Source organism: Ochotona curzoniae, unplaced genomic scaffold (assembly GCF_017591425.1).
Source record: "Ochotona curzoniae isolate NIBS_2020 unplaced genomic scaffold, NIBS_Ocur_1.0 scaffold_4701, whole genome shotgun sequence".
Classification (NCBI taxonomy): Eukaryota; Metazoa; Chordata; class Mammalia; order Lagomorpha; family Ochotonidae; genus Ochotona; species Ochotona curzoniae.
Window position 1 is genome coordinate 18286997 of NW_024467122.1, and position 26591 is coordinate 18313587.

Here is a 26591-nt window from a genome sequence, read left to right on the forward strand (position 1 = left end):
TTACTGGAATACAAAAGGATCCTAAAACAAAAGGAAGCAGCAAAAAGTAACAGTATTCCTATTAGCATAATAGATGTAAATATGCGTGCCTCCACCCCACCCCACATCTCGTGGGGGTCAGCATTTGGCACAGCAGGTGCTTGGGACACCTGCCTTGCCTGTCAGGTATTGGTTCAAGTGGGAACTGCTCTGCTCCCCATCCAGCTTCCTGCTGCTGTGCAGCCCGGGAGGCGGCAGGTGTTTCCAGTGGTTGAGTCCTGCTATCCACGTGGGAAACCTAGGCTGAATTCTGGGCTCCTGGCTTAGGCCTGGTCCAGACCTGGCTGCAAAAAATGACAAGCACCCAAAGTTTCCATGTATTTACATGTCAAAATGAAGTGTGTTTTCAAAGATGATATAATGTGAACTTCGTTTCCAGTTATGGAAGTTTGAGAATGCTAAGCAAACTTTGCATTTCTCTTATGATGAATGGATGCTTTAAAAATGAGTACCTGAGACGTTGGGAAATAGTAAGTCATGTCACCTAACAAAAGTAACATCTAATCGTATCTCCCTTCCATCATACTAATAAAAGATTTTTTTAAAGATTTTATTTTATTTTATTGCAAAATCAGAGATACACAGAGAAGAGAGACAGAAAGTAAGATCTTCCATCCACTGATTCACTCCCGAAGCGGCTGCAACAGCTGGAGCTGAGCCGAACCGAAGCCGGGAACCTGGAGCCTCTTCCTGGTTTCCCACGCGGGTGCAGGGTCCCAAGGCTTTGGGCTGTCCTAAACTACTTTCCCAGGCTGGAAGCTGGAAGCAGGGCTGGTGGGATTAGAACCAGCGCTCATGTGGAATCCCAGCGTGCAGCAAGGTGAGGACTTTAGCTGCTAGGCTATAGTCCTGGGTCCAAAAGATTTTTTTTAAGAGAAACTTCTAAAGTTTGATTTACTTGAAAGACAGAGGGAGAGACTTTTTTTTTCCATCAGCTGGTTCACTTGTTGAATGCTCACACTAGCAAGGACTGGTCTTGGTCAGAGCCAAGAGCGGGGAGCTGCGTCTGGTCTCCCATGTTGGTTGGTGGAGGATGGCCGCTAATCACTGGGGTAATCCTTTACTGCCTTCCAGGAGTGTTAAAGAGTTACGCCAGAGATGGGTGCAGGACCGGGTGCCCAGCTAGTAAGGGGGTGCGAACATCCCTGTGCGCTTTGTCATCACGGCCACCTCGGAAATACCTGATTTTGATTTCTTTTAAAAATTTATTTAGTTGAAAGGCAAAGTTATGGAGGCAAATAGAGGCAGCGTAATGTCCCATCCTCTGGTTCATTCTCCCTGTGACTGTGTGGTGGGGACTGGGCCAGGCCAAAGCCAGAAGCTGGACTCCATCTTGTGGGTCGTGGGACTGAAGCACTTGGGCCATTCTCCATTGCTTTGCCAGGCCCTTAGCAGAGACAAAAAGTGATGTCAACTTTCTGTGTTGTGTTTTCCTGATACGCTGAACTTTGACAAAGCAAGTAGCTGTATTGTAAAAACCTGTTTGAAAATAGTCAAGTAGGCAGTAAGAGCAGTAAATGGGGGTTTTCAGTGGTAGATTCCTTTCCCTGAGCTGATATTTCTAGGGTGTGAGTTAGCTGTAACTTCACAGAGAAACAGTAATTTCTGCATCAAATACTTTATTTCTTTTCGTTCCTTTTTTAATTCATGGAGTGTATTTACCCTGTTATACTAAAGCATTTGCTAGAGTAAGCGATGTTGGTATATTCAGCCTCCAATTAGGAAACCTCAAACTTTCTGTACCTTCATATATAGATACTGTCTTTGTAAAATACACAGCCGTCTCCTGAGTTTGAGGAGCATTCTGTCGCTCTCACGGAAGGGGATCTTAATCCAGGTGATGCTTGAGCAATTTGTACTTTGCATGATTTGAGTTTGAGTGCATGTTAAATAAACTGCACTGGGTGGTGTGACTTAGAGCTCTTAAATTGGAGACACAAATAATTCCTAGCAGGACCCTGGTAAAATGTTTTGGAGAATTAACATACTTTACTAACATTTATTATAAAAATAACAGTATAGTTTAAGAGGTTCTTGATTGCTGAAGAATTAGGAAAGAAGTCAATGTTTTACATAAATTATGAAATTCCTGTTTACCTTCTAAGAAGGAAAGTAAACAATAACTTTCTAATAAAATAGATTTCTTAGTCTTTTAAGAAAGCTTGTATTTGTGGTAGGTTGCTCCTAAAACTCTAACGTCAAACAAATTAAAGCCCATTATACCAAGTCAAGGAGTGGTGCACCTGTGGGACACTGGCAGCCGTGACCTTGGGAAGATGGATGGTCAGAATAAGATTTTGACTTACTTACCTGGTGCCCCTCACTAACTCCTCTGACCAGCGTCCGGTGGTGTGCGTCTGTACATGTGTAGTTTCCTAATGATTTTTTCTTTAAGATTTATTTATTTGGAAGAGTTACAGAGTAGGCAGGGAGAAAGAGAAAGAAAGATTTCCAAGCTGCTGGTTCATTCCCCAAGTGGCAGCAATGGCTAGAACTGAGCTAAGTTGAAACCAGGAGGCGGAAACTTCATCCAGATCTTCCGACCAGCGTAGCAGGGACCCAGGCACTTGGACTGTCTTCCACTGCTTTCCGGGCCGTAAGCAGGGAGCTGGACCGGAAGTGAAGCCGCGGGAACAGGGACCAGTGCGCATAGGGGATGGTGGTGCTGCCGTGCAGAGAATGAACCTTCTGAGCCACTGTGTTGGCCCGTTTGTAATAAAAAATATTATTTTACTGATCACTTAGCAAGGTTAAGTTATTCATACTTCTGATTATATAACTTCCTTTAAAATCATGTTTTTATGCTTTACTCAATCTTTAAAAGAATACTTAAATGTTGATAATCTGAAATGTTTTCTATACTTAATAAATTATATACAAATTACAGTTCTGTAATCTGGATACTGTAGAGACAAGTTATGCTGTGATATAGTAGATAATTGCTTTCAAGAGCTATTGCATTGTGGCACACTGGTTTATAACCATATTTCCACCCTACACACAGTTTTCATACTTTTGAACATGCAGTTCGCTCAAGTGCATATGCTAAGCAAATACTTGATTGGTGTTTCATCGCTTTTCTCGGGATTTTGATCAGCTTGCAAAATTTTTTTTTGCACTAATGGATATGTGCATTGTGTTTTGAGTAGAGTTCATTGTGAAACTGGAAGTGGAGACACTTAGTTCAAAAGAGACCTTGAATCTGTAAACCAAAGCCAAGGAATGATCTGTTTTCCTGGAAGCCTGGAAAACATTGTACAGATGGTGAAGTGCAGTCAGATTGTTGAAAAGTTTTGAAGTGACAATATGGAGAAACAATCAGAGGCAGATAATTAGAAATGTATTTTCAGGCCCAGTGCAATAGCCTGGTGGCTAAATGCTTGCCTTTGCAACTGCCGGGATCCAATAGGGTGCTGGTTTGTGTCCTGGCTGCTCCACTTCCATTCCAGCTCCCTGCTTGTGGCCTGGGAAAACAGTGGAAGATGGCCCAAAGCCTTGGGACCCTGCACCCACATGGGAGACCCAGAAGAAGTTCTTGGCTCCCGATCAGGTCAGCTCTGGCCATTTGGGCCACTGGAGGAGTGAACCAGGAGATGGAAGATCTGTCAGTCTCCTCTGTGAATCTGACTTTCCAAGAAAAGGTTACTATTAAAAAAGAAAAAAGCGCATTTTCAGCTTCATGGGACCGTTTGGATCACTGTTTCAATAACGATACGATAACCTGGATGGAGTTTTTCTGTCCGCTTCAGCCTGCGCTGAGTGAGCCGCTGTAGCTGGTTAGAACTCTCTGGCTCTCAAGTTAACAGTGCTTTTCAAAGTATGAAAGACATAAATAATTGAAATAAGTCAAAGTGTTTAGACCTGGCATCTCCTTCCTATCCATTCTACTGTCCATTATTCTCCCCATTAGAGCAAAATATCCTGGAAAAGTTGTCTGAACAAATATTTCATCATTTCTATTCTCATTAACTTCTTGTATATTCTCTGTTTCAATATTGCATATCTTGTCACGGTAATTAAGAAACAGTTTTCAGGGCCTGGTGTGGCAGCCTAGTAGCCAAAGTCTTCAGCTTGCTCGTGCCCAGGATCCCTTATAGGTGATGGTTCTAATCCCAGCAGCCGCACTTCCCTTCCAGCTTCCTGCTTGTGGCCTGGGGGAGCAGTTGAGGACGGCCCAAAGCCTTGGGACCCTGCGCCCCTGTGGGAGACCCAGAAGCTCCTGGCTCCTGGTTTTGAATCGGCTCAACTGCGGACACTGCAGTCACTTGGGAAGTGAACCAGTGTCGGAAGATTTTCCTCTCTGTCTCTCTTCCTTTCTGTAAATCTGCCTTTCCAATAAAAATAAATCTTTCAAAGAAAAACAATTTTCAGTAATGATTTCGGAAAATAGGTCACTGTGCTTAAAATTGGCCACCAGAAGCCCCCTCAGATTCTGATGTATTTTGAGAGAAATCACCAAGATGGTTGAGTAGGGGAAATGACCTCTCATCCCTCCACAAGAAACACGTTTAGACACCTCTCCACAAGGCAAGGTGGCCCTAGCATAGTAGGTGCTCAGCAGGTGTTTGAGTATTTCTGTGAACCCTGAGCAGGTTCTCATTCCGTGTAGAAGTGCTTGCCCTAATTACAGCTGATTAGGTTAGTGGTCTGTTACATGTACTACAAATAATTTGTTCAAAGATTTTTTTCAAAACTCCACAAAAAATAGAATTTGGAAGTTTAGTTTGGTGTGACACATACTCTAATCCCTTCATGGTTTATCATATTACATGTTGTCCCTGGACTTCTTGAAGATTCTTTCAATGCGTAGATTTCACGTATTTTTTGCATAAAGTGAACTTCATTTTTGTTTTCAGTTTCTTCACATTTTTTGAAATGCCTTCATGTAACAAGTCCTGGCAGTCTAATCTACCCATTTTCTATTGAAATACTTTCTTAAAGATTATTTACTTTGAAGAATTACAACAAGAGTCACACCCACCTACCCCCATACGCTGATTCACTCTCCAGGTGGCTGAACTCAGGAGCTTCATCTGCGTCTCCCACCTACACACAGGGACCCAAACACTTGGGCCATCTTGCCCTGCTTTTCCCGGGCCATTGGCAGGAAGCTGCCCATATGGTATGCCCACTACACCACAGGCTGGCTCCCAGTGTGAGCTTTCACTTTGTCATCACCATGTTTGCTTGTCTGTTGGTGGCCCTTGGCATGAGTGTTATTTGATTCCTGAAATTTTTTTTTCTGGTGTCTATTCCTGCTTTTGTCTCTGTTGTTTTTCCCCTCCGTTGTTACTTAGCTGCTGTTTTCTGTGACTAAAAAGACCAGTCTTCCTTGCGTTGCTAGTCAGCAGGAGAGCTGCTTTTCTTCCTTGGATACACACACCACTTGTAGGATGTCTAGCGTGGAGTCTTTGAACCATATGTCCTTGCTGCCTGTTTGTTCAAGCTTAGATGTAGGCTGATCCTTCAGGGAAAGAGCAGTGTGGAACTGAGGGGAGTGTCAGCCTTTAAAGGGAAGATGGGCATCAACAGCCATGAATTCTTTTTTATTCATTTTTTATTTTCGACAATATTTACATAGTTAATTAGGGTAAAGAGGTTCAAGGGCTATAGGAAAGTGGGTGAGACTATTATTTCCATATTGTTTCCTTCATGTATCTGAGGTAAAGGGATATATTAAGGGAGAAGCCCCACCCAGTTTCCAACCCACCCCAAGTCTTGGATGTGGGCCATGCTCTGAGATACTTGCTCAAGTGATTCTGATAGTTCACAAGTTATGAATTGCTGCCAATCTCGCCACTCCAAGCACTGTAAGGTCTGGTGTCCTGGAGGACCAGGGTAGATGTGTGATGGACTAGGCTAGGTCTCAACCACTAATGAGCCATATGTGAGCCGTATGTGGGTATGGACAAGCTGTGGCTGGGCTGAAACATCCAACAGCAAGAACCAGATTGGGTTGAAGGCCAGTCAGGAAAAGCCACTGTTCCTGCTAGGACAGGAGGTGAACTGAGGAGGGCTGGCTCATGGACCCCCTGGTATGCGCAAAATCTGGCACTGGGAGAGGTTCTGATGGAGGAGCCTGGGCAACTCCTCTGGCAGGTTACAGACCCTGCAGGTACGTGCAAGAAGCATGAATGGAAACAGCCCAGAATAGGCCATGGAAAGTTTCCCACTGGCATACATTTGGCAAGGGTCGGGGGCAGACCAGGCTGAACCAGTTCACGTCATCCACTGGTAAATCTGAGCACCAGAACAGAGTGTGGGTCAGGCCAGGTTCGGTCGTGACAAAAAACCAGTGAACAATAAGGAATGCCAGGGTGAGGTTGCCTGTACCAGATGTGACTGCAGTGCCCATCCAGCATACGTGAGAGCCAGGAAGGGAGGGGGCAGAGCCGGCAGGGGAAATATGGGGGGAGGGGGGGGTCCCCTTGCTGGACAGCTACTCCCACTGGAGAGTGTGAGCTGGGATAGGGGCAGACCAGACTAAGCAGGGCTACAATACCTGTGTGCCTCATGTGGACTAGATCAGGGAAAAGCCAGGCTGGGCGGATTATTCCTACTGGTGCAAACAAAATTAGAGTGGGTAAGGGTTGTTTGGGCTTAGCCACAGCATCAGCTGGCAGAAGCTGGCCCTGAGGGCTAATTCTGTCAAGTAAAGCCACAGAACCACCTGGAGAGTGCATAATTCTGGAGTGCAAGAGACCTGGGAGGGAAATAGTGGGCTCTTCCCTCTTGGGTTACCACTCCCACGGGAGGGCACGAAAACTAGGACAGGGGCTGGGGTGGCTAGACAGAGAGGCACTCAACAACTTCCGTGAGGGCTTGATTGTTGAGCTGGTTAGATGGAACTAAGCTTCAATACCCACTGACATGTATGAGAGCTGAATGGGATGTGGGACAGACTGGACTAGTCTGCTACACATACTGGCACACCAGGCTATGGGGCGTGGGACAGGTGGGGGTTATTGTGGGTCGCTCCGACTAGGCTGCTTCTCCCACTGGATTATGTGAGGGCCGAGTATGTGCTGGGCAGAACCAGGCTGGACTGCAACACCCATTGGTTCCAGTGGAAGATGGGATGGAAACAGAACCAACCCAGCAATTGCAACCACCAGTTGATGGGGCGATGGACTGTGCTGGGCCCTGTAGTTGCTAGTACATACGGGAATCTGGACTGGGAACACCTCAGACAAAGTTTCTTTGGGGAACTCCCCAGTCGAACTGCCGGACTCAGAACCCTAACCAAGAAACGATAGAGGACAGAATAAGTCAATCAGGCATGTATTCTTGAATCAGCATTTGAAATGTAGTGGGTGGGCCCGGCATGGTGGCGCAAGTGGTTAAGGTCCCGCCCAGGATCCCATATGGGCGCTGGTTCTATCCCGGCAGCCCCGCTTCCCTTCCAGCTCCCTGCCTGTGGCCCGGGAAAGCAGTCGAGGATGGCCCAAAGCTTTGGGACCCTGCACCCGCGTGGGAGAACTGGAAGAGGCTCCTGGCTTCAGATCGGCATAGCATCGGCCGTTGCACTCACTTGGGGAGTGAATCATCGGACGGAAGATCTTCCTGTCTGTCTCTCCTCTCTGTATATCTGCCTTTCCAATAAAAATAAAATAAATCTTTAAAAAAAAAAACAAAAGAAATGTAGTGGGTGAAAAGTTGAGATTTTATTGCATGATCACCTGAGTAAGTCCAGATAACATTGCTTTCAGCAGGGACCCTTAGAGTTGTGATGCTTTTATGAAAATCCGAAGAGGTATTTGGGTCTTTGTGGATCCTGAGGTTATGACAAGGATGCACTGCTCTGGTGGTAGTAGAAAAGCAGTGACCAATGCAGGTGTACTCAGGTGAGTGTGGCCACAGCTCACAACATTTTTGTATGCCAATTTGAATTTTATATAGAAATTATTAGAATCCTACTGTTTTTCTTCCCATTATTTCTAACCATTAAAAACCAGAAACAAAGCAATAGCCATACACACACACACACACACACACCCCACCAAAACCCAGTTCCTGCCTAGTGGGTCATGAAGGAAACAGACAGCATTGGTCCTTGAGCCATTCTTTGTCTGCTAACTCCTTTCTTACAGTAACAAGCATCCATTTATAATTTTGAGTCAAAGTTCAGTTTTGGCCAGTAGTCCTTTACACTGCTGTGGTAGAAATTACAGATGTGTTTGTGGGAAATTGGCTGTTATTTAAAGCTTATCTGTCACTTGCACTCCCAAGAGCTGTGATAGGTTAATCTTTGTCCTTGGTGTCTTAGCACCTGCTGCTGGACCAGGTTCATTGTGTCGTTTATGGAATCTTTACAGCAGTGGTTCTGCGCTGCTGCAACTGTGAAGGCTTTCAGGCTTGTAACAGGTGCTGTTCACCTGCAGCTGTGGAGTACAGCACGTCCACAGTTGGTGACAGCTTCTCAAGCAGGGGCATCCCTAAGCTCTTTGTGCCGTAGTAGCATCCCAGACCCATCCCTGACACCTCAGAAATGCTAGAAACTTAATGGCGCTGGTGCAACCCTTAATCAAATAAGTGGAAAGATAACCTGGCTTTCTCTTTAGAAATCTCTTTAAGTTTACACGTTAATTTTCATTGTCTTTGAAGGGCAGAGAGAAATGGAAGACTGATGGAGACATCTTCCATCTGCAGGTGCAGTGCCCAAATGACCACGTCATTAGTGCTGAACCAGTCTGGAGCACAGATCCTGGAGCTTGATAGTGGTCTCCCACATGGATGCCACAAAGTCAAGTTCTCGAGCTATCACTGCCTTCCAGGGCATCAGCAGGACGCTGGATCCAAAGCAGTTAGCTGGGTTCAGAGCAGACACTGTGAGCTGGATGCCTCCCGAACAGCTGCTCCGTTGCCTGCATCAGCTTTCTCTTCCTAAGGCTCTCCTCACCAGATGTGTCTGAAGGGCTGAACTGCAGGTGCTTCCAGCAGCAGTTAAGGACCTTAGATTGGCCTCACCCTCCTGGTCTCATTTAGTAGTATTCTCAAGTGAGATTCTTGGGATTCGATTCCTGCCACACAAACTACTGCACCCAAGTACTTAGGAGTGTGACTGGGGAATAGAGGAGGGGAGTCCAAATGATACAAGTCAGTGCTGTGGACTGAGGACTGCAGATTCCTCCCCCTCCCCTGAACAAGAATATATGCTTGACGAGGACAGAAGTGTAGCAGAAGGGACAGGCTGGATATGACGGAAGGAGGAGAGATGTGTGGAAGGTCGTGAGGAAGTTCAGTGCTGTGAAAAAACTGTGTGTGGGTTTTGTAATTGTGATACATCAGAATGACACCTTTTATATAGTTTTTAAAGTTTTATTTGTTTTTATTGGAAAGGCAAGTTTACAGGAAGGAGAAAGAGATCTTTTTCACTGGTTTACTCCCCAAATGGATGCAACAGCTGGAGTTGAACCTGTCCAAAGCCAGGAGCTTCTTCTGGATCTCCCAAGTGGGTCCAAGAACTTGAACTGTTCTCCAGCGCTTTCCCAGCCTTAAACAGGGAGCTGGGCCGGAAGTGGAGCAACCAGGACATGATCCCTATGCCTGGATCCCCATGCTACAGTGAGAGGCTTAGCCCGCTATGCCGTGGCGCCGGCCTCTGAAATTGGGCTTTCTTGTTGCTTGTGTATTGTTACGGCCTGCCTTATTTAGGAGTAAGCAGATCTTGAGCAATTCACATTATTTTCTTTATTTGATTTAATCTACTTGCATTTTTTTCCTTTATTTTTGACTATCTTTACATAGTTAGGGCACAAAGCTTCAAGGGCTACAGGAAAGTGGGTAAGACTATTATTTCCACATTTCCCCCCTGTATCTGGGGTAAAGGGGGAGATAAGGGGAGTAGCCCCACCCAGTCTCCCACACATTTTTTTTTAAAAAGATCTCTTTCTTTCCTTTTTTTTTTTTTTTTAAGATTTATTCATTTTTATTACAAAGCCAGATAGACAGAGAGGAAGATCTTCCATCTGATGACTCACTTCCCAAGTAAGCACAATAGCTGGTGCTGCGCCGATGCGAAGCCAGGAACCAGGAATTTCTTTTGGGTCTCCCACGTGGGTTCAGAGTCGCATGGCTTTGGACCGTCCTCGACTGCTTTCTCAGGCCACAAGCAGGGAGCTGGATGGGAAGTGGAGCTGCTGGGATTAAAACTTGGCACCCATATGGGATCCCAGCGTGTTCAAGGCAAGGACTTTAGCCGCTAGGCCACGATGCTGGGCCCAAAGGTTTATTTCGGTGCCCAGAACTTAGTGGCCAAATTCCTTACCTTGCATGCGCCAGGATCCCATATGGGCGCTGGTTCGTATCCCTGCTGCTCCACTTCCATTCAGCTCTTTGCCTGTGGCCAGTGAAAGCAGTAGAGATGGCCAGAGCCTTGGGACCCTGCATCTGTGTGGGAGACCTGGAAGAAGTTTCTGGCTCCTGGCTTCGGATTGGCTCGCTCTGGCCATTGCAACCACTCAGGGAGTGAATCAGCGATTGGAGGCTCTTTCTCTCTTTCATTCTCTCTGTAAATCTGACTTTCCAATTAAAAAAAAAAAACACAAAAACTTTCTTTTTAAGGAATAAATCTAACCGGCCAACTTTCTTAAAAACAAACAAACAAACAAACAAAAAACCCCAGAAACTTCTTCCAGGTCTACCATGACTTAGGGTCGTCCTTTACTGCTTTCCCAGCCACAAGCATGGAGGGAGCTGGGTGGGAAATTGAACAGGCAGACACGAACTGGTGCCCATTAGAGATCCTGGCACATTCAAGGCGAGGATTTAGTCACTAGGTTATCAAGCCAGGCCCATCTACTTGTACCAAAGTATGTCGAAGAAGGGGAGGTCGGAATGTGTGATTTTAAAAAAAATTATTTTTATTGGAAAGTCAGATATACAGAGAGGAGGAGAGACAGAGAGGAAAATCTTCCGTCCGATGATTCACTGCCCAAGTGACTGCAGTGGCCAGTGCTGCGCTGATCAGAACCCGGGGGCTGTTCTGGTCTCCCATGCCGGTGTAGGGTCCCAAGACTCTGGGCTGTCCTCGACTGCTTTCCCAGGCTACAAGCAGGGAGCTGGATGGGAAGTGGAGCTGCCAGGAATAGAATTGACGCCCATATGGGATCCAGTGCATTCAAAGCAAGGATTTTAGCCACTAGGCCACTGCACTGGGCCCGGAATATCGGAAGTTATTGTTAGAGAGAGGGAGAGACACACAAAGGGAGATTCCATCCACCAATTTACTCTTCAGTTGACCACAGTGGTCATGGCTGGGCCAGGCTGAAACTAAGAACAGGGAGCCAGATTAGACTGGAGCAGCCAGGACACAATCTGGCACCCGTAGGGAATGTTGGCAGCAAGTGGGATGGCTTTACTGGCTGTGCTGTAGTGCCACTCCAGCGGTGTCTTTAGTTACTCTTGGAATATGTTTTGGAAAGCACGTGTGCTTGGCATGTAGGGGATTTTGTTTGGTTTTAGAGCTTTCTTCAGGTTATGGAAGGCTCCTCCTCTTCAACTAGGATAGTCTTTTTTGTTCATTTCGGTTTCCTGTGTGTGGCCTTCCCCCTTACAGACCTTAAAACACAGATTCGCAGATGACAAGCCTTTCCACCTGCTTTACCCAGAGCATTGTTCCTTTTTCAAGGCTGGGCCCAGCTCCTACCGGCTGCAGCTTCTGTTGATCCTGCTGAGTGTAGCTGCCAGCATCCCTCTGTCTGCTGGTACCGCGGCGCTCTGTTATCTGTCTGTCCCAGTTTGTACTGAAGGATTATGTGCTTTCTCGGCTTTTAGTGTTTCTTTTGTCCCTGACACGAATAGACACATAATGTTTAGTTAGCTATAATCAACAATCATTAAATGCTAATTCTGCTTTTATATTCTGCCAAGGTGGTTTTGGTAATTTCTAATGATTCTTCTTGTTTATTGGATTTCAGATGTAAAAAAGGATTGGTCTGACCATGCTCTCTGGTGGGAAAAGAAGAGAACTTGGCTGCTTAAGACACATTGGACCCTGGATAAGTATGGAATTCAGGCAGACGCCAAGCTTCAGTTCACCCCCCAGCACAAGCTGCTGCGCCTGCAGCTGCCCAACATGAAGTGTGTGAAGGTGAAGGTGAATTTCTCTGATCGGGTCTTCAAAGCTGTTTCTGACATCTGTAAGACTTTTAGTAAGTATTCAATAATTTCTTGATTAAAGTATGAATTATTCATGCAGATATAACTGGTGCCTAGCATTTAGCTTTTCCCAAGGCTTGGAGATTAGAGTAAGCTATGTAAGTATATGTGTCATTATGAATTTTGTACTTTATTACACTTTTTATCTTAAATTTTTATAAGAAGATTATTTGGTTAAGATAGAACAGTAATCTAGTGGTGATTGTTTTTAGTTATATAGTTTGTTTATTTTGCTTGTGTTATGTAATCCTTCATTCTGATGACTTCATTTTGTGGGGGTGGAGCAGCGAGCATTGTGAGGAATTTCAGAGGGTCATGGCATTTGCAGGACTTCCTCCATGCAAGTTGCTGTTTGATTATAGTGATTTGGGCAGATTGTGTCACTTCCCTTCATTGAAGCCCTGACAGAGCTCCGAAGGAAATGACCGGGGGTGTTGTCTCCCTACCCAGCCTCCAGTCTGAGCACTCTGACAGTAATTCTGCTTATGCTTTCTGAAATGAGATGCGGATTGCTTTTGGCTGACCCAGTTATGGCATGTGACAGGAAGTAGTCAGCCATCAGAGAAAACCTGAACCGTTGTCATTACAAACAGTACTGGGCTTTCATATTCCTCATTTAAAAAAAAAAATCTTTCTTGAAGATACTCTTAATGACTTTCCTAAGCAGATGAAATTAGTTTCTTATGCTATGGTTTTATTTTGGGATTTTTTAAAAATTTGGTTTATTTTTATTGGAAAGTCAGATATGCAAAGAGAAGGAAAGACAGAGACAAAGATCTTGCATCTGCTTGTTCACTCCCCAAATGGCTGCAACAGCTGGAGCGGAGCTGATCCAAAGTCAGAAGCCAGGAGTTTCTTGCGGGTCTCCCATACAGGTGTAGGGTCCCTAGGCTTTGGACCGTCCTCTGCTGATTTCTTTCGCTGGCCATGAGTAGAGAGCTGGATGGAAAGTGGAGCAGCAGGGACATGAACTGGTGCCTATGGGATCCTGGTGCATGCAAGGCGAGGATTCAGCCACTAGGCTACCACCTCTATTATACCGCCCCATAGTATGTTTTTTATATTACACATTCATGACTGTGTTGTGTTGTAAGAGCATCAGGCAGTGTACGTTGTAAATTCTCCCTCCATAGGTCGGCACTGTTGACAATTTGATGTTTTTCTAGGCATTAAGTCAAACCATTAGTGTATTCATATATATCTGTATATACACACATGCATATATATATGAGGTTTTTAAATAAATAGGATCATTTCATTCATATGTTTCTTTACACAATGAGACCTTAGAAATTTTTCCATGTGCTTTACACACATACACACTTTTCTTTAAAACAATTTTTTTTATGCATTTAATAAGAGGGGAAGAGCTGTTCAGTTTGCTGGTTCTCTCCCCTAACTGGCTACAAAGGCCAGGACTGGACCAAACTGAAGTTATGAACCCCAAACTCCATTCGTGTCTCCCGCGTGGGTCGGAGGGTCTAAGTATTTGGACCAACTTCTGTTCCTCCCCAGGCACATTAGCAGGCTGCTGGATTGGAAGTGGCTCAGCTGGAACTGGAGCAGTATGAGATGCTGTTGATATAAAGGGCAGCTTAATCCCCTGCCCCACAGTGCTACACACATGTATTCTTGGAAACTTTTCTGTTTTTAGTTTGAAAGGCAGAATTTGAGGTGGTAGAGCAGGATAAGGAGAGATCTTCCGACTTTGATTGACTCCCCAGGGGCTGGGCTGGGCCAAAGCCTGGCGCCAGCAGTTTCTCCTGGGTCTTTCATTGCGTGGCAGAGGCCTGAGGATTTGCGCCATCCTCCACTGCTTTCTTAAATGTGCTGAAATGGAGCTAGATCTGAAGTGTAGTAGCCCAGACTTAAATCAGCACCATGTGGGATTCCATTGGCCTAACTTGATGTGTCATGATGCTTTCTCCTCTTGTGAACTTCTAACAACAGTGTTTTAGAGTATAGATGTGCATTAATTAATACTGATTTTCCCTGTTAGTGGAAGCCTTCTTTAAAAAGTGATTTATGTATGTATTTGAAAGAGAGACAGTGGAAAGAGGAGGGAAGGAGGGGAGAGGAGAGAGAGCCTCCCGTCCTGGGTTCATTCCCAGTGGCTGCAGTGTGCCAGGCTGAAGCCTGGAGGCTGGCACTCCATCCGACCTCCCACCTGGGTGGCAGGGCCCCAAGGACTTAGACCTTCGGTCATCTCTCATTGCTTTCCTAGATGCATTAGCAGGGAGCTGGATTGGAAGTTGGGTAACTGGAACACGATCCACAGACTGGTGATTATGCGGGATACTGGTATTGCACACTTAGCCGCTGCACCAGCCCTGTCTGTGTATTTGGAGTAGCTGTTCCGACAAGCGTCCTCACCCCTCACAATGTTGAAAGTGTCCAAGTTTTTTTAGTTAGGATAGCTATGAGCCTTGGGTCTTCTTGCTGCCATTAGCACCTAGGCTCCTGGTTGGAGCCCACTGGCAAATGATCTTCCTGGGCTGTGCTTCAGGTACTCATGGGGGAAGGCAGGGGATGCTGCCTCCTAATTCAGGAGCCCTCCTGCTGCTCAGGTCTGTAGCCATAGAGCTGCAGGGGTCTGGATTCTTTTCCTCTTGTTGTGTGTGGTTGTAGCTGTGCTTCACTCTGACCAGTCCACTATGACGTCTCTCTGCCTTTCAGAGTCATTTATGTCATTCTTGTATCTTGTTATCAATGCTTGTCTTGCATTTAAGTATCATTTCCTATCATTTCAGAAGATTTGGGGCATTAGAAGATACTTGTAGATTCAGGCTACCGTTTTGATCTGCTGCTCTTGATGAGGTCTTTAACAAAAAATCAAAATAGAGAAGTATAGAACTACAAAATCATACGCTACTTAATTGCTGTTGTCTAGAATAGCTGTGGGTATATTTCTGCCAAGCTTTTTTTAAAGCCTTGTTTGTTTTAGAGAGTTACAGAGAGAGAGCAAGACAGGATCTTGCATCTACCAGCAGAGTTCTCAGATGGCTGCACCAGGCCAGTGGGGGAAGCTGTGTCTAGGACTCCTGCACCGCTGACAGCAGCCATTCTCCACTGCTTTTCCTAGGCCATTAGCAAGGAGCTGGGTTGGAAGTGGAGCAGTGAAGCGGGAAGGAGCCCATTTGGGACACCAGTATTGCAGGCGGCCTTCATATCTGCCATACCACCATTTTGCTAAACTTTTTGAAGCTGGAGTGGCTTCGTGAGTCTTACCTGCGCAGCTTTCCTTCACAGAACATCTCCCGCCATAGGTTTAATGTGTTTGCCTCCAGTAGTTTAAAAAACATAGACACATTTGACTCTGAAATATCCATAAATAATATGTTATTGCCATTGCTTTGTGGTTGTTAAACAATTCAGGGCATTGTGCACAAGAATTTCTCTTCAGTATTTACCTGGAGGTTGAAAGAATTACTATGCTTTAAGTATACACATAATTCATTTCAGGTTACTGTCGAATTGTTCCCCAAGTGGTTTTATCAGTTTACATTCCACCTGGCGGTATATTGAGACTCACCACTTCAAACCCTCCCTAACACTTTGAATAGCTTGCCTCCCTGAATGAGAAAATAAAAAGTATCTTATTCACAAAGTTAAATATGCTTTTATTTTCATTGGACATGTAAGCTTTTTTGAATTTTGTGTGTCAGTTGTCTCTTTTTTTTCCCTAAGATTTATTGCTTTTTATTGGAAAGACAAATCCACAGAGAGAAGGAAAGACAGAAAGATCCTGTGTCTGATGGTCCACTCCCCAAGTGCTGCAACGGCCAGAGCTGAGCTGATCCAAAGCCAAGAGCCTCCTCCGGCTCAGGTCTCCTATATCGGTGCAATGCCCCAAGGCTTTGGGCCATCCCCCACAGCTTTCCCAGGCCACAAGTAGGGAGGTGGATGGGAAGTGGAGCAGCCGGGACACAAACCAGCACCCACGCAGGATTCTGGTGCATGTAAGGCAAGGATTTAGCCACTAGGCCATCGTGCTGGGCCCACTTGTATCATTTTTACTTAATGAACTTTAGTCTTTAAAATGGGCTTAGATTCCTGCCAAAGTTAAGCAGAATCGGAGTTCCTACATATGCACACACACCTGTTGTAACAAATGAGCAGGCTTCCTCACAATCAGAATCGTAATAGTGCATGTGTTACAATGGAGGGATTTGCTGTGAAGCATTGTTATCACTGAGCAGCATGTGTTTGCATTAGCGCTCACTTTTGGTGGATCTTCAAAACATTTGTAGAAAGATGAAAGTAAAAGTTAAGAGTATTTTGATGCAAAAAGGTTGTTCTCAACTTTCTTGGTTCGAGATCTCTTTGTGGTTTATCCTTTCTACGTTTAGTTTCTTATGGTATGTATTTTTCATGAACATTTTGAAAAGACTGTCAATGAGATTAGAAGAACACGTAGAGGGAATACATGTATTCCCTGTAGTATCATTGTCCAAGATGATTTATCCTGGGCCTGGCACGATGGCTGAGTAGCTAGAGTCTTGCCTTGCACAAGCCAGGATCCCATACGGACGCTGGTTCATGTCCCAGCCTCTCCATAAGCTATCTGGTTATGGCCTGGGAAAGCAGTAGAGGACAGCCGAAGGCCTTGGAACTCTGCACCTGCCTGGGAGATTCAGAAGCTCCTGGTTCCTGGCTTCGGATCAGCTCCGTTCCGGCTCAGTTCACTCACTTGGGGAGTGACTCAAATGATGGTAGATCTTTCTCTGTCTTCTCTGTGTAAATCTGCCTTTCCAATAAAAATCAATACATTTTTTTTTTTATAAATTTTTTTTTTTTTAAAGATTTATTTTTATTATTTTTTTCATTGGAAAGGCGGATATACAGAGAGGAGAGACAGAGAGGAAGATCTTCCGTCCCATGACCCACTCCCCAAGTGAGCGCAACGGGCCGATGCTATGCCGATCCGAAGCCAGGAGCCTCTTCCGGGTCTCCCACGCGGGTGCAGGTTCCCAAAGCCTTGGGCTGTCCTCGACTGCTTTCCCAGGCCACAGGCAGGGAGCTGGAAGGGAAGCGGGGCTGCCGGGATTAGAACCGGCGCCCATATGGGATCCCGGGCGTGCAAGGCGAGGACCTTTAACCACTTGCGCCACCGCGCCGGGCCCCAATACATTTTTTTTTAAAGATTTTTTTTTTTTTTATTGGAAAGGCGGATATACAGAGAGGAGAGCCAGAGAGTAAGATCTGCCATCCAATGATTCACTCCCCGAGTGAGCGCAACGGCCGATGCAATGCCGATCCCGAAACCAGGAGCCTCTTCTGGGTCTCCCACGCGGGTGCAGGGTCCCAAAGCTTTGGGCCGTCCTCTGCTGCTTTCCCGGGCCACAGGCAGGGAGCTGGAAGGGAAGCGGGGCTGCTGGGATTAGAACCGGCGCCCATATGGGATCCCAGGCGTGCAAGGCGAGGACCCTAACCACTTGCGCCACAGCGCCGGGCCCAAAATTTTTAAAAAAGGAATAATTTGTTCTAAAAAAATCTTTACTTAACCTAATTATCCCTCCTTTTTCATAATCGTTGGCAACAATGAGTCATTTTTTCTATTCCCAAAGTTGTGCCCTTTCCAGAATTTCAGAGTTGCAGTTATACAATGTATTGTCCTTTCAGATGTATTACCTTGACATGGTAATATGCATTTAAATTTCATCAAAGTCTTCACAGCTTGAGAACACACCTCTTAGTGCTGCATAATCTTTTGTCTGGCTATGCCACAGTTTATTCTAAAGATTATTTATTTGAAAGGCAGAGCAACAGTAAGAGAGAAAGACAGAAGTATCTTCTATCTGTTGGTTTGCTTCCCAAGTGGCTGCAGTAGCCAGATTTGGACAAGACTGCCGTTGGGATATAGGGTTTCCATTCTGTTGCCCCACAGGAGTGGCATGACCATTCCCAGGGAGGGAGTATTCCCAGCACATTCCCAGGCAGCTAGACTTGATCTGGAGATATGCGATGGGCTGTTGGTGTGGCAGATGGGAGCTGATCTGTTACACTACCATGCTTCCCACACCTGGATATGTACGCAGGTGCCAAGGACATCTTGGTTGCTTCTGAGTCTTTGATAATTAGGTAGTTATTTGTGTGGTAACAGTTTCTCCCAGTGTGGTTATAGTTTTTAACATTTGCTCATGATAAGTCTTGATGTTTGTTCTGGTTTGGTTTTTTTGGATAAGCAGAAGTAAAAGTTGGTTTGTATTTTAGTTTTTTTGGGGGGTGGGGGGAGGAAGTCAAATATATAGAGAGGAGGAAAGACAGAGAGGAAGATCTTCCATCCAATGATTCACTCCCCAAGTGGCCACAATGACCAGAGCTGAGCCGATCAAAAGCCAGGAGCCCAGAGCCTCTTCCGGGTCTCCCACACAGGTGCAGGGTCCCAAGGCATTGGGCCATCCTCCACTGCTTTCCCAGGCCACAGGCAGGGAGCTGGAAGGGAAGTGGAGCAGCTCATCGATTTGTACTTTTTTTTTTTTTTTTTTAAAGATTTATTTTTATTATTTTTTCATTGGAAAGGCGGATATACAGAGAGGAGAGACAGAGAGGAAGATCTTCCATCCGATGATTCACTCCCCAAGTGAGCGCAACGGGCCGATACTATGCCGATCCGAAGCCAGGAGCCTCTTCCGGGTCTCCCACGCGGGTGCAGGTTCCCAAAGCCTTGGGCCGTCCTCGACTGCCTTCCCAGGCCACAGGCAGGGAGCTGGAAGGGAAGCGGGGCTGCCGGGATTAGAACCGGCGCCCATATGGGATCCCGGGCGTGCAAGGCGAGGACCTTTAACCACTTGCGCCACCGCGCCGGGCCCCGATTTGTACTTTTTGAAAGTTGCTTGTTTCATACCCACCAATAGAAGCCTGCTAAATCATGACTGTATAATTAATAGTCTGAAATGTATAAGAACTGGGGGGCTTGGGCTCTCGCTCTCCTTACTCACGCTTCTTTTTTGTCCTCCCTGTGGATCCTGGCAGCCTCAGCTGTGGCTGCCCCTCCCCCACCCAGCCATGCTGGGCTGGGGGAGGTGGCTGCGATACCTAGGTTAACCTGAATAAACCACCTTTATGCCTTAAAAAAAAAAAAAAAAAAAAAGAAAGTGGAGCAGCTAGGATTAGAACCGGCACCCATATGGAATCCTAGCACTTGCGAGATCAGGACTTTAGCCGCTAGGGCCCCTGTATTCTTTTAGTATTGTTTAAGAAAGTTTTTTCTACCATGAATTATAGCCATTGCTTGTATTTTCTTTTACAGTCTGTTTCAGTTCATTTTCCACTTCTATTACAAATATTTGAAACTGGGTCTTTAAAGAAAAGGAGTATTTGGTTCATAGTTACGGAGTGCAAGGGCCGTTCCTTGGCTCTGGTGAGAACCATATGTCAGGAGGCAGCCCAGTAGCAGGAGCAATGTGAGAAGAACAGAGAGCCAGAGAAGCATAGGGCATGGTCTGGGCTTGTTCCTGCACAGCCAGTTCAGAGGACCATCCCAGGTCCCTGGGTTTCCTTCCCAAGGCAGTGTCCCAGTGCCTAGGCACCAGGCTGGCAACATTTAACCTTGGGAGGGTTCAACTATATTACACACTCTTCTATATATACTGAGGTTAAATGTTTGAAAGATTTTCAAGTTGTTATTCTCATATTACATATCCTAGGTTCCTATTGTACCCTGTAGTGAGGTTTTAACTCTTTATTTAAAAGGCAGAGTGACAGAGAGGACAAAGAAAAAGAGAGGTGAAGCTTCCATTTGTTATAGTTCACTCTCCACAGGCCACAAGCCATGGCTCCCAGCCAGGAGTCAAGAACTCCATGGTGGTCTTCTTCACGGATAGCATCTGCTGTAGTTTCCCAGACACGTCATCAAGAAGATCAAGAAGTAGCTGCAACTTGAGCCTCCACTCTGATGTGGGGTGTTAGTTTCATAGGGTGACTTAGTGCCCAGCACTGTAAGGCAAGCAGTCCCTGTTGGGTATTGTTAATATTTTTGGCAGCTTAGCACCTGAAATTCTGGCCATATATTTTAAATTTTCATACCTCACAAATTGTGCTGTGAGAAAAAGCCCATGGAGCTCTACAAAAAAACAAGTCCAAACAGAGGTCGCCCCATGTTGGGATGGAAGCCAGGACTGTAGCGCATGAATATCAGAAAATTCTCTTAGATGTTTGAAACAGCCAACAGCCCACCTAGTGGCATAAATGGCAGCCACATCCATCTTGGAAGGACCAAGCAGCCATAGCTCCTGTGAGAGCACTTTCTATGCAAGTGTATTGACTTGTGGTTAATAGATTATTTTTTAAGTGGTTTTTCAAAATCTGTTTTTATTTGAAAGGCAGAGTTACAGAGAGAAGGAAAGACAGAGAGAGAGAGAGATCTTCTGTTCACTGGTTCGCTGCCCATATGGCTGTAATTGGGCCAGTCTGAGGCCAGGAGCTTCTTTCATGCCTCCCATGTGGGTGCAGGGGCCCAGTGATTTGAGCCATCCTCTCCTGCTTTCCCAGGTCACAGGCGGAGAGCTGGATGGGAAGTGGAGCAGCCAGGATGTGAAGCAGTTACCGTATGGGGGACGCCCATGCCACACTGAGAATCTTAGCTTACTACGTCACGGGCACTGGTTCCTGTAGTTTAATTCTTAGAAAATGCTCTGTGTGATGACTAAATGAGGTTTTAGTTGCATTTTTCCTTTCCTTTCGAAGGAAATGCTTGGCAAAGCATGCTGAGTTCTTTTATGTAATGTGTTTTCTGGCACTCAGACTTAAAAGGGAACCTTATGGAAAGGAAATGGAAATTTTGCCTCCCAAAGTTTGACAGCTAAAATGGAGCTAAGTTCAAGAATGTATTCTCTGTTTAAGGCTTGTTACATTCTGAATTACTAATAGGACGTATAATTTGGGCCTTTGTGCTAATAGAACTAAGCGTACACTAATTCACATTTTTTCTCTTTTGATCTGTCTTTTTTGAAGAATGTGTTATTGGCAGGGATAGACGTACACACAGTGCTAGGTCAATGAAATTGAATGAACTGAAGCGCAGTTGGGAAAATTTTTTAAATTATAAAAGTAGTTTAAAAATTAATGATATACAAAAGGACTCTCTTGCAAAATGCTTCTTTTGGTGGTAAAAATAAAGAGCAATTTTTCCATAAAGAGGAAGGGAAGAATGATGTCAGCCGCAGCTGTGTGCTCAGGAGCTGTCGCTTCTGCTTTCTTCAAATGCCACAAGTTGGTTAGAGCTTCTGTTATTTATTCTCAACTGTTTTGGTTCAAGATCTCTCTTGTGCTTTATCAGTTCTCTGTTTTGGCCACAAGTAACAGAAACCTAGAATTCACACTGCCTTGAACAAATAAGGTCCTGTTCTCTGCCACAAGAATCTACGTGAGAAACTCCATGTGGTGGCTAGGACTGGGTCCATGACTCAGCGGTGTGTCTGTAGGCTGTTTACTTCCCAGTGTGTGCTCGCTCATTCTCTCACACACTGTCATGCTGTTTCTAGATGCTGTCAGAGCTCCAGGCTTTTAGCACCTTTGGCAGATGGAGGATCTGAGCTGTGTTCTAACTTCTGTCAGCAAAGACTTCTGGGGTGGATGTTGTGGCACTGCAGGTCAAGGTGCTGCTTGCAAGACCAACGTTCCATATCAGAGTGCCAGATGGAACCCTAGCTGCTCCACTTCCTATCCAGTTCACTGCTGATTTGTTGGGAAAGTAGTGGAGGTTAGCTTGAGTATTCCCATGTGGGAGACATGAATGTAATTCCATGCTCTTGGCTTCAGCGTGGCCCAGACCTGGCTCTGGCAGACAATTGGGGAATGAACTAGAAGATGGAATGCCCTGGTCCATCTGTCTGTCTCATCCCGTCTCCACCCCAGTGTGTGTGTGTCTCCCTGTCATTTTGCCTTTGTAAAACAAATAAATCTTTTTAAAACTGCCCAGAAGTTCCCTTCATGTTGTATTGATCCATCTTCCAGCAAGGGAGGGAGACTAAGGAAACATGAATATTTAAAATTTTCAATTTCCTTATATTGGAGACAGCCCAACAGCTCATCTGCCACATGCCGTCTGCCTGTAATTTTTAAATTTGATTTAGAAGGCAGAGACAGACTAACCTGTCTGTTGATTTACTTCCCAAATACCCACCACATCCTGGGCCAGGCCACGTCAGGCCAGGCCAAAGCCAAGGGGAAGGGAACTCGGCCCTCCAGAGTGGCAGGCACCCAGCTGCCTGAGCGCATTAACAAGGGAAGATGCCAGGGACTCCGATAGGACCATAGGACCTGTGGGTGCCCCAGCTGGCATCCTAACCACTACCAAACACCCACCTCCACATACCCCATTTAAGCATCTAGTCAAGCTGAGCAAGATGCTCAAAAGTTTAGAAAACTGATTAACATATCTGAGGGGCTTATCTAAACTATTTTGATTTTACTCTTGCTTTTGACCAGTTTTTACTAAGCTATGACTTTAAGATAAAGTAACCTGAAGGGTAAAACTTAGCACTTTGACAAAAGTGCCACCAGAATGAAACACTCTGTTTGATCACCCTGCAAAGTTGCCTTGAGTGTCTTCCTGAGCCCCATTAGCCTTCAGCCTTTGACAGCGTCGGTCTGCCTTTGTCACCGTGGTTTGCTGTTGGCAGGTGCATGCAGTCAAAGCAGTGCTCACGCGACCCTCTCCTAGCGCATCGTGCTTGATCTTCATTCATGCCCGCGTGCACACCAGTTCTTGCCGTCTTGTTACTGAGCGATACCCGGGTAACAGGTGGTATAGTTAGAGAATCCGTTTCCCAGGGGCCTTTGTGTTCTTTGCAGTGTGGAGTTATTAAAAGTCTAGCCTCTGTGCACTTGTGGGTCACAGAGGGGATATGGTCCCATTGCTCCTGTGTAAGTGCCCATGAGTAAGACTCTAACTTGTATGGGAAGTTGGGTTGAATTTTATGCAGCCGAGCTCTTTCCCAAAGTGGCTGTACTATTTCGTGGTCTGTCGGTCCTTAAGAGTTACAGTTATCCCGTGTCACTTTGCGTGGATGTAAGAGGGCTTCAGTTTGCAATGCCCTAATGACTAATAATGTAGAACATCTTTTCCTCTGCTTAATTGCCATCCATATAGTGTCGGTAAGATGTCTCGGGCACGCTCCGGTCCCTTCAGGTTAAACTGATTTTGTCATCCCATTGAGTTAAAAGTACTTTTTTGTATATGCTGTTATAGACATTTTATTGGGATATATCTTCTGGTCTTTTTTTTTTTTTTAGGTATAAATTTATTTATTTTTTGATCTTACATGAACTCTTTTTTTTTAATTACATTTTGGACAATCTTTAAATAGTTAATTAGGATAAAAAGGTTCAATGGCTACAGGGAAGTGGGTAAGACTGTTATTTCCATATTGTTTCATGCTTCTTGCACGTACCTGCCGGGTCTGTGTCCTGCCAGAGGAGTTGCCCAGGCTCCTCCATCAGAACCTCTCCCAGTGCCAGATTTTGCGCATACCGGGGGGTCCATGAGCCAGCCCTACTCAGTTCACCTCCTGTCCTAGCAGGAACAGCGGCTTTTTCTGACTGGCCTTCAACCCAATCTGGCTCTTGCTGTTGGATGTTTCAGCCCAGCCACGGCTTGTCCATACCCACATACGGCTCACATGTGGCTCATTAGTGGTTGAGACCTAGCCTAGTCCATCCCACATCTACCCTGGTCTTCTAGGACACCAAAAGGTGTCGGAGTTGGGCCCAGCTAGGTGTGTCCAGTCCCAGTCCACACATGTGCCAAGGGAGACTACAACTACATCCTGATCAGAACGCAGCCCCCATTCCAGCACATGCACCCCTTGGTTGGAACCTCAACCCAGTTAGTGTGTCCGCTTAGCTCCCCAGCCGGGCCTGTTCCCAGCCATAGTCACGTGCATGCCAGTGGTTCCTCTGACTTAGCTTAGCTCATCCCCTCACCTGTCCTGGCCTCTGCCTTGGACACTGTGGACACTGTGCAAGAGCCTAGCTCGGGGCCTGGCGCTGTGACACAGTGGTTAAGGTCCTCGCCTTGCACGCCCGGGATCCCATATGGGCGCTGGTTCTATCCCAGCAGCCCTGCTTCCCTTCCAGCTACCTGCTTGTGGCCCGGGAAAGCAGCCGGGGATGGCCCAAGGCTTTGGGACCCTGCACCCATGTGGGAGACCCTGAAGAGGCTCCTGGCTTCGGATCGGCATAGCATCGGCCATTGAGCTCACTTGGGGAGTGAGTCATGGGACGGAAGATCTTCCTCTCTGTCTCTCCTCTCTGTATATCCGCCTTTCCAACAAAAATAAAATAAATCTTTAAAAAAAAAAAAAAGCCTAGCTCGGCATGACTTGTGCTCCATGCTGGCTTCTAGTTTAGCTTGTAGACTAAGGTTTGCTCAGTCCTACCCAGTACATCGCGTTCAATTACCAATTTACACATTAGCCAACTGTTGGAGCTACTTTGCCCAGCTTGTCCGATCCCCAGGTCTGGAACACATGTTCACCCGCGGGAGCTATGACTTGCCAGGGGAGTTTCCCAAGTTCCTCCACTTGATCCACTCCCAGACCCAGTTCTCATACATGCCAATGGTTTTTAGGCCAGTACCCAGTGAAGTCTGGCCTTCCATTTGGCCATGTATGAGCTAGTGAACGTTGCAGCCCAGCCCACCCCACACCCTAATCAGGATGTACATTTGGGTGCTGCTGCCTTGACCTGTCCAGACTGCTGGGGGTTCCTTTACTTGTGATTGATGGCAGGCTCCTTGGTGACACCTAGCTTAGTCCATCACCACCCCATCTCTTGAGCTAACCAGTGGGGCTAGAATTCCACACGGTGTGGCCCACACATTGCCAACAGAATCTACCCCCAGATATGGTTCTCAAGTGCTAGTTAATGTCATGGCCCTGCCTAATGTGACTCATCTGCTGTTCCATCATCATGTCAGGTAACAGGGTATGATTCTGCTGGACAAGCCTTGAGCCATAGCTTTTGCATGAACTGGTGTTCGGTGCTCAGCATTGTTAAGCGATTACAAGTTTTTCAAAGGAAGAGTTTCTGTCATTGGGAATCTTTAGGATTGACTCACATCCCAGAAGCACAGTGGGATCAACCTGGAGCTACCTAAGCAACGATTCAAAGAACCTAAACCCCAGGGCTCCCTGGCCTGACGGCCAGCTGGCGGAACCTGGTGCCAAATGGCGCACTGTTCACCCAGGGACAGCTCACCACGTGCATGTGGTGGCTGGAGTCGGGATCAGAGCAAGACGCCTTGTCCTGAGCCCACCAGCAGCCAGAAGGCTGCTGGAAGTTTAAAACCCCAGGCCCAAGGTCGCGCCCCTCCCCAATCCCATTCACCGCCCATTGAGGGTGGTGCGTGGGCCCTGGATCTGCCCAGTCACAGAGGCCTGCCCGTTCGGTGTACTCACCCTGAAGGGAGCAGCCCCCGAGCCCAGGCATGCCAGGGGACAGCTCACCATGTGCACGTGGTGGCTGTCGTCTGGGATCCGAGCAAGACGTCCCCGTCCTGAGGCCCAGCAGCAGCCAGGAGGCTGCTGGAAGTTTCATCCTCTGGGTTTTTTTCCTGCACTCTGTAGCTTACTTTTTTGCTAACAGCCATTTTTTTTTAAGATTTATTTTTATTATTTTTTTATTGGAAAGGAGGATATACAGAGAGGAGAGACAGAGAGGAAGATCTTCTGTCCCATGATTCACACCCCAAGTGAGCGCAATGGCCGATGCTATGCCGATCCGAAGCCAGGAGCCTCTTCAGGGTCTCCCACGCGGGTGCAGGGTCCCAAAGCTTTGGGCCGTCCTCTGCTGCTTTCCCAGGCCACAGGCAGGGAGCTGGAAGGGAAGCAGGGCTGCCAGGGATAGAACCGGTGCCCACATGGGATCCCGGGCGTGAAAGGCGAGGACCTTAACCACTGTGCCACAGCGCCGGGCCCTACAGCCATTTTTGAAGTGCAAGTTTTAATTTTGTTGAAGACCAACCTATGATCTCTGTTGTTCCATTGTTTTGATCTATTTTCTGTTAGGTTCATATTTTTGTTGTCATTTGTCGTGATGACATTTGTCTCCTCTTGTGGCTGACAGCTTCCACAGCATTTTTTAGCAGTTCTAGGATTCATAATGTCTTTCTTAATATTCACAGTGTATTTGTTGCAATGAACCCTCCAACAGCTTTCCTCCATTTTACCCTTCCTCTAATTTGTGCTGTTGCCTTTTTTTTTTTACATCTGCATATGCTACAACTCACTGTTTTCCTCCTAAATTGAAAAGATTTTTTTGCAGATTTATATGGTTTTCTTGAAAAGACAAATTTAAAGAGAGATAAGGAAAGAGAGAGAGATGAGATGAGAGAGAATAATCTTCCATCTACTGATTAGCTCCTGAAATGGCTGCCATGGTTGGAGCCT

At 46.1% G+C, this 26591-nt stretch overlaps 1 protein-coding gene across 2 annotated transcripts in view; it reads left to right on the top strand.

Annotated features, from left to right (window-relative positions):
* FERMT2 (FERM domain containing kindlin 2) overlaps positions 1-26591 on the top strand; it is an 88925-nt gene that overhangs the window by 24705 nt on the left and 37629 nt on the right. For both annotated transcript variants that reach the window (XM_040969679.1, XM_040969678.1), the window contains exon 3: positions 11958-12191. In XM_040969679.1, the coding sequence (XP_040825613.1) occupies positions 11958-12191 (234 nt within the window). The remainder of the gene's footprint in view (positions 1-11957; positions 12192-26591) is intronic.